We start from the raw sequence: 14,025 nt of genomic DNA, 5'->3' as shown, positions 1-14,025 counted from the left end.
AAATTACAAATAATTTTGAGAAAAATGTTAAAGGAGATGACTTGGGCACACGGTATAGCTTTGCACCATGACATTGAAACAAAACATTAGGAAATACTATGACGGCAATCGGATGAAGTCCATTAGTTTTGCAGAACTCAAAAGGGGAAATTCAAAGTTGCTCACCAACATTCTCGCCCAGCACCGTAGTTTAAACTCGGGCAGTTTGTGATTAGCTCTTAGCCTTGACAGACGATCTTCATAACTACTCTCGTCTTCCTCGGCATCGTCAGGAACAGAAGACGCTAGACAAAAAAGAAATAATACTTGAGTCAAGTGAAAAATAAAAAACGAAACAAGCACGAGAAGAATTAAATAAAATCAGAGTAAAAATTTTACACTGCGCGCTGTGACATACCTTTTCTTTTCGTTGCCAACGCTGAACTGTGGCCCTGTGGTTTTCCAGGTTTAGGTAAATGTGGGTCCGCCCACAACGTAACCATCCCCCGTTTTACCAATGATAAAGCCTCTACCAGTTGAAGTTCTGACTTGATCGTAAATTTCTTGTTTCCTTCACCGAAGTAACCAAGCGTAAAATCTTCGCCAGTCGTGGCTGGTTTAAGCTCGTCTCTGCTTCTCTGAACAAGGTATTCTTTTAGTCCTTTAACAGTTTCAAAAAGAGGAACCGCTTTTAAGCAATAGGTGTCATATCTGTTCTTGTTGCTCTTTATTAAGACGTGCAAGGCAATACAAATTGTATTTTCAGCCTCCATGTCCATTTCTCGCCGACAACCACGAAAGCCTAAAATTAATTCTAATCTACCCATACCACCTTTCGGTCTTGTCGCGTATGCTTGAAGCTTTGATCCGAGAACGTAAATTGAAATAGCTGTATATTGAAAGGCTCTTTGACAGGAAACGTTGCACCAACAAACCTAAATAAACGAAAAAGACATTTAAATGCATTACAGGATTATTGAAGGAAAATAAACCCTCTTCTTAACGGCTTCAGCTTGGCTTACCTGCCACAGATGAACGCTAATCAGTGTTCGGATTTCGCTCCATGATTTTACAAAAACGACGATCTTTGCTGCCTAAGCACTGGATCCCTGAATGTTCAAATCAAGTTTACGTATCTAAGTTGGTTTTTCTCTGTCATTATCATTCTTCCATCGACGTTTTCATTCAACAAAACGGTGAACATCAATGAAGATTGCCGCCATATTTACCTTTTGGGACAGCCGCTAACCAAACTCAATAATGGCACTTGTGAGGTACAGTTGACAGCTGGGTGAGGAGGAGTGTGTCGGTGAGGATTTAGAATCTTATTGCAATAAGAGTTGTGAAATCTAGAATTCATCCAAGCTAAACCTGCACACAATTGCAAAACATCTCTTAAGAGGACCTTGTCTCAGGACCCCCTAAACTTTCTTGTAATCGGCGCTAACACGCACAGTCTCAACAATGATCCTGCTTATGAGCATGGCCCGTTCCCCCTCGCCCAAAAGATGATTGTGCTATTGGCTATATTAAAGTTGACGAATCTGTGATAACAAAAGCAAATGTTTATCTTTTATGTGCTGTGCCAGGAGTTGTTTAGCACTGCTTTTACCCATAGAGGTGTGCCAATCTCTCGGAGGCTTTGGCAAGCCCCAAATTACCTTACCGAATGGTTCATAGCTTTACCTTAATTAGTCCTAGTTCCTTGAGGGGATGGTTGGGATGGACGCTAACGTTTAATATTCATAGCTTTGAAGTGGTTGAACAAACGATCAGCAAATTTCCTGACATTTCCTAAAATTTCAATAGGATTTTGACATGTCAAAATTTTGTTTTGTTTTGTTTGTCTTCGTTTACGAATTTTTAAAGAAAATGTCGTTTCTTTGTTGACGTTATTGGTAAATATTTGACGTCTCCCTCACTTCCAACATGGTAGTCTCCAACTCAAAATGGCGTACCTTCAACGTCATGTGGCAACGGAATCATTTCCAAAACGTTCTACGTATGAAGATTCATAAATTCTGTTAAATTTCTAAAATTGAAACCGATGGCAAAGAAAGTGTGGCAAACGTGGGGGAAATGATAGTGAAACGGGTTCGTCGAATGCTCTTACAGTTGTTATTTTTGGTAAAAGCCTATTGATTATTCCATTAGTAACAACCAATAATTTAAAGCAAATGAAGACTGTCAGTAAAATACAGAAAAGGTCTTGAAGTATGTAATAAATCCATATTGGTTGTCGAAAAAATAATAAAGGCATTCTAAGCAGTTCTACTTTCTTGACTAAAATGATAACAATACGAATAAAATCCGGTTCCCGAACGTATTACTGAGAAGCAAAACATGTTTAAAAATACTCTAGAAATCCGAGGTTGGTCAAGGTAAATCTAAAATAACCACTTAACTCATAGAATTGACCCGTGAACGGAAAGAGAACAAGTTAGTTTTCCCATGAGCTGAGTCGTGAGCTGCTGGGTTTGTCACTTATGAGATGCTTTGCAGTTCTGTGCAGGTTAGTGAAGGAATTCTAAACAACCTTTAAATTTACTGCAATAAAATTCAAAGTACTCACCGACACACTACTTTCCCCAGAACCTCACAAGTGCTATTATTGAGTTTGGTCAACGGTTGTCTCCAAGGTAAATATGACGGCAATCTTCATTGATATTCACCGTTTTGTCGAATGAAAACTTCGATGGAAAAATGATAATAATAATTAATAATATAATAATTTATTACTTATTAGCCGCAAATTAACGTCTGAATATGATCCAATGCGCCTTACAACTAAAATTACCCCTAATAATTACAATAAAATATACTTAAGAATCCTTGAAATTAATAATTTAAAAAGTAGTCAATCTAACAATAACAGGCAAAAGCCTTCCTAAATAAATAAGTCTTTATAGTCTTTACAGGCAAGCTGTTCCACAATAATGGCAGAGAAAAAGCAACTTAGATACGTAAACTTGATTTGCACCTTCATGGATCCGGTCCTTTCTTTTGTAAAATCATGGAGCAAAATTCGAACAATGATTAGCGTTCATCTGTGGCACATAAGCCAAGCTAAAGCCGTTAAAACAGAATGAAGTCCCCTTCAATTGACCTCTAATGCATTTAAATTTCTTTTTCATTTATCTAGTATAGTGGCCCAAATAATCTTTCAAAAATATATATCGCTAGTCACCTGATCACTCCATAAAGATTTGTATGAGTTAGCTGAAAAGTTACTCACACAGCTGAAATGAACTTCTGAGAAGTAGTTGATACCGCTTTTAGGTATACAACTTGGGGTTTGGCATTTAATGCCTAAGACCAAATGCCATTCCACAACATATTTTGTATTTTTTTTTCGAAGTACAAGAATGGGCACCAGACTAGTTTCCTTCGTTAGCTTTTTCGGACACCTTGTTTACCGACTTTCTCTGTCGTATTTATAACATCTTGTAATGCTTGTGTCTAATTAATGGAGAAACTAGTCGTTGTTGTTGTTGCTGTCCAAAATGGCAACTGTTCCCATATTTTTTATAGCCCTGCCCGACCATAATTACACTGGACCTTACAACCCACTTGACAAACAACAAAAAAAAAAACGATCCAGACAACGGTGAAGTCTCATTAATTTATCCACAGCCCACTGGCAAAACAGATGCCTTTGCAACGAGGCATGATATCGATTACGCAGTTTGTCAAAAAAGGAGGCGATGCTAAGGGGTGCAAAAAACAAACCAGACCAAAAACTGGTGCAACCCTTAGACGTAGTGAACTACAAAGATCGCACTGATGGTATGCCTCGCGCGCAATGCGATATACCTCAAACAAAAAGTGGGGCTTTGGATTCGGATTAAAATAAAACCCATGTATAAGGATTACAGGCAGAGATACCACCTACCCAACACGCAACCCTTTAGAATGCTGGTTGCGATGGGATGGGACATCGTCCATTTCAAATTGCTGGACGACTAAAGACTAGCGGCCCGACCTCCTGCTTGTGGTCCTTTCCTCCTTCGACGACTAAGAGATTGCCTTTTCGTTTCTGGCGCGCGGTGGGGTCGTGGGAAACCTGATAAAAAAAATCGTACCACTAGAGGATGCGACCAAAAAAAAAAAAAAAGTACCGGCACTGGCTGTGTTGCGAACTTTAAACTCTCTTAAAATAGTGGAAACATCACTCCTAGTAGTATAGTGGGTATCAGTTAAATACAACCTCCATTTTTTCAAGGTGCTGGCAAAATAGGGCGGATGATCCCTACCATACTACTTTGAGTAATGTTGCTAAGTTGCCATTAAAAAGTGATATTATTAAGAATTTTTTTTTAAGGATCAGGTTTGGGGAAGGTTTCTCATACATTAACATAACTGAACTCCCCGAAAAGGGCAGGGCTCACAAGTATACAACGGCTATAAGTATAATGCCCCAAATAATGTTTCAAAAAAAGTATATGTCTATGCGCCTGGTAACTTCACAAAGATTTGTTTGAGTAAATTATAAGTGACTGACGCAGCTGTTTTAAATGAGATGGAGAAATATTGCATTTGGAGCTTGGCCTTCTAAGCTTACGACTAAAAAGGCCATTCCACTGTCTCTTTTTTGTTGTTGTTGTTGTTGTTGTTTTTTTTTTTGTTTTTTTTGTGCAACGTAACCTTTTATTTGACCTTGGGGTTCGCATTTTTGTGCAGAAGAAACACTTTAAAACTACTTTTAGAAAACTATAATAAAAAAGACAGTCGTTACTTTTTTAAGCCCTGTCCACATATTCGGAAATTTTTGTATCCACATCTTTTTTTCGCAATAGGGCTTGCGTGCTCACCTATCTGCCGAATGAGGTAGCCGTATCCGGAAATTTTCGAATACGGTCTTCAGGGTGCAAATTTTTGAATACACTGCGAATTCGGATACGAGTGGACGGTCGTATCAGCAAATTTTCGAATTCGCCAATGTGACACTATAGGATCCTGTCTTTAAGGACGGTGCCTACTAATGTCATTGCGCATACGTTCTGCGCATCTCTAGGTACTCGGATTTCCTATCGCCGATGCTTACTAATACAGGGATATTTTTGCGCGGTTTAAAACTATCCGGAGAAAATAGATCTTAGTAAGTACTCTTGGTATCCAAAAAGAAAATAGGGGGTAACCATGCATTTTTGAGAGATAATTAAGCTTCAATTTGAGAAAGAACGCCATACATTGCTTTGTATTTTAAAGCTTTTTATAAATATTATTCATGAATTATCTTTTAAAAATGCGTGGTTACACCCAATTTTCTTTTGGGATTTCAATAACACTTGCTAAGACCTACATTTCCTGCATAATCACACACCGGGGCAAAAATATCTTTAATTAGTAGGCACCGTCCTTAAACTAACATGGCGTATCGACCTTGGACCTTGAAAGATTCTCTCCTGAAACTCGTTAACAAAACAGAGGAAATGCTGCCAACATACGACTTTGCGCATTATTAACAACCAAGAGTGCATCCGGATACCTGTGGGCAGGGAAAACGATTCGAAAGCCATTGGAATACGCTACATGTGGACGCGGATATTTTTTATTCCGGAAAAAATGCAGATACAATAATATCCGGGTACGTGTGTACGGGGCCTTAACCTGTTGAAAATGATAAGATATCGAATGAATTTGTAATAAGTGGGTACCAGGAACAATTACGCAGTTGTTTCTCAAGCAGTCTTCCACTTTAACAATTCTCAGAACACTATAAAAGTATATTAATTCCGAATAATACGCGAGAACACTTAGAACACTTAGATTTTTATGTTATGATACGTTATCAAAATGTTCTGGATCAATGCTCAGGAAAATTTATCTCCATAAACTACATTTGAATAAAATACAGACGTCGGTAAACGTTTTTAAAAAAATGCATTTTATATTAGCTTGACGGCTGGTATGCTTTTCTACAAACATTTTCAAAAGTAACCGTTACATTTTTAAAGTTTTCTTATATAAAAAAAGGGAGCTGGGTACTATATTAATATGAAAAACGATCTTAACAAGAAAGCACTGACAGTTGAAGAGAAGTGAAAAGGTGTTACGATATTATTAACAATCAACAACTGTCCATTCTTTCTTGTTATTTTAGAATTGAATAAAGCCAAGATTGGGAAAACATGGGAGTAAAACCAAAATAAAAGCTGCTTTGGGACTCATTGAAATGTTCTTGTTTAATTAGAATGGTGTAATTTCCTGAGTATACTTTAAAAGCTAGTCTTAAGTTAAGCGAATACTAAGGTTAACCTAGCATTGTGGAAGGCTTCTTATGCATTGCTTTCCTCGCTTTCATTTCTAGGAGTCTTGATAACAATAAAGTCATTCAACTCCCAGAAAACGTTTTCTCAGGACTCGCAAAGCTACAGTGGCTGTAAGTTTATTGCTGCATGTAAGCTGTCAAAAAATGTATATATATAAGTGTTTCGTCACTCCACAAAGATTTGTTTGAGTTTGTTAATAAGTCATTCACATATTTGTCGTGATTAAAACCTAAGAAGGCATCAATCACTCAAATTGAAATAGTGTCATGTTCTGGGTAGAATAGTTTAGAAAATTGAAATGGGGAAATATTGGCCTACTTTCGGGATTACCTGTGTAGGCATAGGATCACGTGACACAGCTTTGTGCGCGCTAGAACGTGTGTGCTTTTGAGAGTGACCGCTTTTGTGTGTGTAATAAAAGTATGTTTGGTTCCGTAGAATACGTTTCACGGTTGCCCTGTTTACCCGTTTATTACATTGGTGGCAGCGGACGAGATCATTACGAGTGGAAAGGAAGAAGAGACTGCCGGTCCCAGTGGAAAAGAACCGAAAATGTCTTCCCACGCGCCCAGCGAGAAGGGAGCCATCGGTGGTCACGCTGTCAAAACCGAAACAACTTCAGCTCCGCCACAGGGAGAAACTGGTGCTATCATAAATGAGCTTATTAGTGCAATGACCCAGGTTTTTAAACAGTCTTCGGATAAGCCAAGTCCTGGCGATTCAATCACCAGAAATGTTGCTCGAAACCATATTCGCTTGGTCAGAATTTCAAGGTATGACTGTCGCAATTTGACGAATATTCAAAGCTGGCTAACATCCCTGAAGCGAAAAAGAAAGCATTTCTAGTCACCTTGCTAGACCAAACAGCATATCGAGCCGTTCAACTTCTCAGAATCTCCGAGACCGCTTCGTATCAGGACTTTTTGCAGCGTGTCATGGCCCGTGTTGACTCAGGTAAATCCCCGGGGGATTACAAACTGCTCCTTCGAGCTCGACAACAAAACAGCAACGAGGACGTATAAATGTTCGCTGATAATCTTCTGGAGTTAGCCGAGAACGCCTACCCCGATGCTGATTACCGTTTCAAGGAGGAAATAGAAGAAAACCGATTTTTGGAGGGTGTTTGCTGCAGTGATGGATGTCGTGAACAGTCGTTTATCAAACAATCCGATAGCCTTTCAGCCGCCGTTCGACTGGTACGACAACTAGAAAGTACCCGTGCAGCTTCACGTAACTCGGCTGAAAACAAGCCACCGCGATCTCAGTTGAATGTTGTAGAGGAGAGTAAAAATGCTCTCGAGGTCTCAGAGCTAAGGAGCTTGATTGCATCCATAAATTCGCGGCTCGAGAGGTTGGAAAAAACAGCAAGAAGAACCGCGCAGACGTTCGCTCGGGAGATCTTCAAGAGTTAGATGTTATCGTTGTCAGAATTATGGCCATTATGCCCGAGATTGCTTCAGTTCATCGGGAAACGGACAGAGGGGCCTGCCGAGGGTCGACCAGTCTTCTTGAACAATTCAAAGACCCGAAGCTCATGCGATGACAAGGAGTTTATAAAGGAAAACTTGTTTGTATTGAGCGGCCGTGGTGTTTATGTTTCCGGTCTGATCAATCACACTAGCTTGTCACTCCTTTTGGATACTGGCGCGACTTCGAGCATCCTAAATGAAGAAACGTGGAAGAAGAGTGGTCAATACCGCCCGGAAAAGCTTCGAAAATTCAATGCGACGCTGACTGTCGCAAATGGAGAAATATTAGCAGTACAGGGCAGAGCAGTAATAAACGTGCGCTTCGGAAATTCACTTTTCAAAGTACCCATGTTGGTTATCCGTGACATTCCTCACGCATGTATTCTGGGGTCGGATTTCTCCGAACGGGAATTTTGCCGAATCTTGTACGATGCTGGAACGTTCGTGGTTCAAGGTGAAGAAATCCCAATCTTTTATCAGCGAAAGGCACCAAGCATCTGCCGTGTCGTAGTTGAAGAGGAAGTTGAGTTAAAAGCGGGCACCGAAGTGGTTTTGTGTGGAAAATTCGAACCCGGTTTTCAGCGGAACGACGGGACTCCTGGGATGCTGGTAGGATCCCGGAAAAACACAGCGGAAAAGCTCGCAAGCAGGTTCGAATTCTGCATAGCACGCACCTTGACCGTTCCAAAGGAAGGGAAAACTCCTGTCCGCATGGCAAATTTGTTGAGGCCAGGCCAAACTGTGGCTCAGTTTTACCCCCTTGATCACATCGACGCTTCAGTAAATTTGTTCGAGTTGGAGGAAACCTGCACACAAAAGACAAGGCAAAACAAGATGTTCGGGTGGAAACGCCTTCCCCTGAACCGCCTGTTTGGAACGAGGGATTCGTGCTGACTTCTCTGGACTTTCAGAGGGGGAGAGGCAATCTTTTAATGGCCTCCTAGAAGAATACAGAGATCTATTCGCCGTTGGGGATGGCAACTTAGGCCGTGCCCATTTGTTAGAACACACCATCGACACCGGTCCAGCCACCCCAGTCAAGCAGGCACCTCGTCTACTTCCCCCGTTTAAACGAGACGAGGTTGATAGACAGCTCTCAGAGCTCTTAACGCAAGGAAGAATTGAACCATCTAACAGCCCCTGGAGCAGCCCTATTGTCTTGGCCAAAAAGCATGATGGCAGCTACCGTCTGTGTATAGACTACAGGAAGCTTAATGCTGTAACTGTTAAAGATGCCCAACCCCTTCCGAGGTCAGATAACATCTTGGAATCCTTCGGTGGTGCAAAGTGGTTTAGCTGCCTTGACCTAGCCTCGGGGTACTGGCAAGTTCAAAAACTGCATTCGTCACACATCGGGGTATGTTTCAGTGGACCTGCCTACCCTTTGGGGTAACCAATGGGCCTGGAACCTTCACCCGACTGATGAATCTTGCCCTTCAAGGTCTTACTTGGAGAGAGTGTCTGGTCTACTTAGATGACATTATCATCATGTCAGGCACCTTTGATGAACACCTGTCCCGCCTCCGTTCTGTTTTCGAAAGGCTGCGAGATGCCGGGTTGAAATTAAAATCGTCAAAGTGCATCTTCCTCCAGCGGCAAGTTTCTTTCTTGGGGCATGTAGTGTCAGCCGACGGGATACAGACCGACCCCGAGAAAATAGCAGCTGTCCCTGACTGGCCAACTCCCACAAGTATTTCTGAGCTGAAAGGGTTCTTGGGCCTTGTGACATACTACAGACGATTCATCCCTGGTTTTTCTGCGATAGCAGAACCCCTAAACTACCTGACAAGGAAAGATGTGGAGTTTAAGTGGGGACCGCAACAAGAGAGCGCCTTCTGTGAACTGAGACATCGCCTCGTGAACCCATCAGTATTGGCGTATCCAGATTTCAGCGAAAACAGCGGCCACTTCATCCTTGATACTGATGCAAGTAGTGGTCATGGTATTGGTGCTGTACTCTCTCAAAAGCAACCTGATGGTACCGAGCGCGTTCTTGCTTATGGGAGTCGTGCATTACACCGCCACGAAAGAAGTTATTGTGCCACCCGTCTTGAAATGCTTGCTCTGGTTGACTTCATTGATCACTTTCGTTATTACCTTCTTGGACGAAACTTTCTTGTGCGGACAGACCATCACGCCTTGAAGTGTCTGATGTCATTTAAACAACCAGAGGGACAGGTAGCTCGTTGGCTGGAGAGGCTCCAGGAATACGACTTCACTGTTGAACACCGCCCTGGACTGAGTCATGCTAACGCGGATGCATTATCTCGCAGGCCGAGACGAAAACATGGAAGTTGCCGATCATGTGGTGATACTGAATATGTTTCCGCAGCATTCCTACAACAAAGCGAGTCGAAAGAGGGGGCGTCCAAGACCCAGGAAAAGAAATTCTCATGGACTAGGGGCGAAATTGCCCAAGCCCAACGCAGTGACCCAGATATTATCTCCGTGATCGCAAGGATGGGAGAAAGCAAACCCAAACCATCACCTGGCGAACTTATTTCTCTGAGTCCTATCTCCAGGGCAATATGGGCGCAACACGAGTTACTGGAGTTAAAGGATAATGTACTGCGAATTTGCCCAAAGGAGAGCTCAAAGAAACTGAAACCCAGGATCGTCCTCCCAGAACCTCTTGTAAAACCAGCACTGCAACGGTTACACGATGGGCTAGAAGGGAGCCACCTCGGACAGCTCAAGACGTTACGGAAAGTTCAAGCCAGATTCTGGAGGCCTGGGCTTGCAAAAGCTGTGAAAGACCATTGTACCGCATGTTTAACCTGTGCCGAGTGCAAGCCCCCCAGGAAAACGCCCAAGGCACTCCTCCGCCCTATTCCTTCGTCTTACCCTTTCCAGCGACTTCACATTGATATCGTTGGCCCACTAACCAGAATCAAACGTGCTAACCGTTACATCTTGACTGCCCAGTGTTCGTTTACAAAGTGGGTCGAGGCCTATGCCATACCAAACCAGAGAGCAAAAACCTGCGCGAGAGCCCTGATGGACAACTGTGTTTATCGGTATGGTGCCCCGGATTCCATCCATTCCGACCAAGGGCGTAATTTCGAGTCCCGCCTCTTTGGTGAGCTTTGCCAAATGCTCGGAATCCGAAAAACCAGAACAACAGCGTATCACCCCGCAGGAAATTGACAGGCGGAGAATGCCAACAAGAGCATCAAGGGACTCTCAATGGCAAGAGTGAACAGCGACCCAGAAACATGGGACCAGCACCTTGGGCCTTGTATGATGGCATACCGGAGTAGTGAGCACATCTCCACCGGGTATACTCCTTTCACCCTTATGTTTGGCAGGGAGATGTGGCTTCCCTTAGATGTTATGGTGGGTGTCCCAGAAGCAACACTTGACCATTATGGAGATTATGTGTCGCAGTTGAAGAGTCAGCTCTCTGATGCTTTCCAGGATGTCCGGGAGCACCTGAGAACGGCACAGCACCGACAGAAATAGTATTTTGACCGTGGAGTCAAACAGCGCATCTACCAGCCCGGAGACCAGGTATTCCTGTTCGACCCTCAGCTGAGACCTGGCGAGGCCGGGAAATTTCACCGGAAATGGAAGGGGCCTTACGATGTGTTGGAACGTACAACTGAGGTCAACTACCGCATCAAGAGACCACGAGACCCTGTAAGTCGCTCAAAGGTTGTACATTTTGACAACTTGAAGCTATATCAACGTGGGAACCCGGAGAAGGACGTGAGTCGGAGGAACCAAACTGGCAATCGAGGCCGCCTGGAGAAGGAGAGGGAAGATGTGCTTGAATCTCCTGAGGGGAGTGGCACCATTTGCAGAGATGACTTAAGTGAAGACAGAGATGTAGATGAACCTCCAGACTTCTGCCTTTCCATACCAGAGCCAGTAGGGACAGAACACCATGTCATCCAGGATGCTGAGAACAGTGGAACTCGAAAGGTTGACGATAATCAACCCGACACACATAATGGAGTAAAAGACATTGATAGAACCCCTCAGTTCGATGACCATCAACCAGAAGCTCACTTATCACCAGGAAATCATACTTGATGTCCAGTGTAACCCTCGTGCAATGAGTGATCTAGGAAAGAACACCGCTCATACAACCCGAGAGAGTGAACAGGAAAGTACGCTTGTCGCCGATGGCGGTGTGGAGCTGGCTGAGAAGAACCCGCCAGGAGTAACAGCGGGGAGCAACCTGGTTGGGCTTGGGGTCTCTGCCAAAGGAACACCACCTGCATCCTCGCGCCCAAAGAGAGTAATCGGTCCCCCGGATCGCTATGGGGACTTGGAACTAAACACCATATGTTCTTCTGGTTATTTCATGGCTCCCAAGAACAAAGTTGAAAGTCTCAAAGCTTTCCTACAGAAGCAGACAATCGAGTACTTTGTTTAGATGAGATTGTATGCAAAGAGCTGGACCTTTCAGGAAACAAGGACGGAGTGAAATATTGAGCGTTGAGTTAGGTTGTTGCAAAGCTCCTGAACTACCGGACAGTGACATTTCTCTGAACTAAGTGAACATTAATCTAGGACCTAAAGATAACAGGATAGTGACGTTTAACTAGTTGACTCTCTTTCAAGGGGGGAATGATGTAGGCATAGGATCACGTGACACAGCTTTGTGCGCGCTAGAACGTGTGTGCTTTTGAGAGTGACGGCTTTTGTGTGTGTAATAAGAGTAACTTTGGTTCCGTAGAATACGTTTCACGGTTGCCCTGTTTACCCGTTTATTACACCTGTTTCAGTATGGTTCTCAGTTCACAGCGTGGTTTTGCGGGATTGGCATTTTCTTTCTCCTTCCCTTTTAATTTGTTATTTTTGTAGTGATGTCCCGCCTAGATTGATTTCTTGATGTTGGTCTTTTCTTGTGTCGCCAATAGTTGAGGGGGCCGGCCGCGTCTTTTTAAGAGGTGGCACATGCCCGGTTTTGTCATAAAAATTGAAATAATTGCTACTATAAAGGCACTAGCGCCTGACAAACTGAGAAAATGGAATAGAGATTTTTACCTGTCGTGGCGTTGTAGATGAATACAGTAGGTTACGTAACTGTAGGAATCTGTTGGTTTGCTGTGTAGTGCACGCTGGTGGATGAATATTGACTGAGAGCTCTATGTCGACAAAAGCTTGTGAATTTGTCGAAATTATCAAGGTGAGATTTAGAGATGGGTGGAAAGAATTTCCGTACTTGACTGTGCAATAAATTGGTTGAGTACCTTCTTGTTTGATGGTATGGCCGACACACTCTGATGCGATGAAACGTTTATAAGGATCAGGTTTTGGCACATTGTACTGAGAGTCTAAATTTTTGCTTCGAGACTGCCTACAAAAAGGTTGGCGTAGTTGTGAGCCATCTTGGTTCGAAAACATTTGAGTCTCAAAACCAGTTTGGTTAAGCGAAGTAGTGTTTCCAAGATAGGTTCTTTAACATTCCGTTCATTTAAACAATACTTAAGAGCAACGAGACCTTCACTGTAAGGGTTAACGGTGTAAACTCCGTATTCACAAATGATGGCCGGTGGGTGGCGATTGAGCAGTCAAACGCGAAAACGAGGCGTTGTAGGACAAGAGCCAAGTGAAGGCAGTTCGAAATTCTGCGAGTTCCTATTCACGGAACAAGTTGGCAAGAAAATATAAAATTGAGAAAATGTCAGTGTATCCGGACCTTCCTCCCCAGCACATTGTTGGATAGCAGTTTGACTTCTTCAGTGACTTCAAACGAGAAATAATTAAAACTCCAGCCGTTACCTGCTGAGAAGGAGACCGCTCGCTTAATGATGAGTCAGCAAGATTAATTTAAAACACGCTTGGCTACAAGAATGAAATGTCAATTCAAGGAAAACAATGACATAAAATCAAGTGTTACCTAAAACATCTGTCAGAAAACGATTGTTGTATTCCATTTTACACTACTTTCCTAATCATATAGACGTCCCGCGCAACATTTTCATATCTTCGGGGGTGGGGTGGCACTTACAAAAAGACAATGGTTGCTAAGGAAGCTTTTTAGTCAGGAGCCCTACAAAAAGGTTGAATGGATGGTTCTTTGAAGTAACTTTTTCAATGGACATCTGACATCACTTCAATCAGAAGGCGCAAGCGCAACTAGTACAAATACTCTGCCGTGCGTTTCACTGAAAAAAAAAACACATGTAACTCTCAGGAAACGAAAGGAAAAGGCGGTTATTTTTCACCGGATGGGAAACTTCTCATCATTTTTTCTAAACTGTGGAATAGAATTTCTATTTGGACAAAAAATAGAACTGATATGATGAAAGTGAATCAAAGGAGGGGCTTATGACGTCATATTTTTTTTTTAG

The 14,025-nt window shown here is 42.7% G+C and overlaps 1 protein-coding gene across 1 annotated transcript; it reads left to right on the top strand.

Annotated features, from left to right (window-relative positions):
- Positions 1-10,906: 10,906 nt before the first annotated feature.
- Positions 10,907-11,755, top strand: LOC137989821 (uncharacterized). Its single transcript, XM_068835463.1, has 2 exons — positions 10,907-11,161; positions 11,252-11,755. Exons 1-2 carry the CDS (start codon positions 10,907-10,909, stop codon positions 11,753-11,755), a joined length of 759 nt encoding a protein of 252 aa, XP_068691564.1.
- The last annotated feature ends 2,270 nt before the right edge of the window (positions 11,756-14,025 follow it).

The sequence above is a fragment of the Montipora foliosa genome, unplaced genomic scaffold (genome assembly GCF_036669935.1).
Source record: "Montipora foliosa isolate CH-2021 unplaced genomic scaffold, ASM3666993v2 scaffold_476, whole genome shotgun sequence".
Classification (NCBI taxonomy): domain Eukaryota; kingdom Metazoa; phylum Cnidaria; class Anthozoa; order Scleractinia; family Acroporidae; genus Montipora; species Montipora foliosa.
The sequence above is the reverse complement of the archived record's forward strand: the minus strand, read 5'-3'. Positions and strand labels throughout refer to the sequence as shown.

Bases quoted from the DNA above. Each gene is read 5' to 3' on its own strand.
- LOC137989821 (XM_068835463.1), top strand. From the start codon at position 10,907: ATGGCAAGAGTGAACAGCGACCCAGAAACATGGGACCAGCACCTTGGG. The intron at 11,162-11,251 runs GCACAGCACCGA...TTCGACCCTCAG, and splicing joins TCCGGGAGCACCTGAGAACG to CTGAGACCTGGCGAGGCCGG.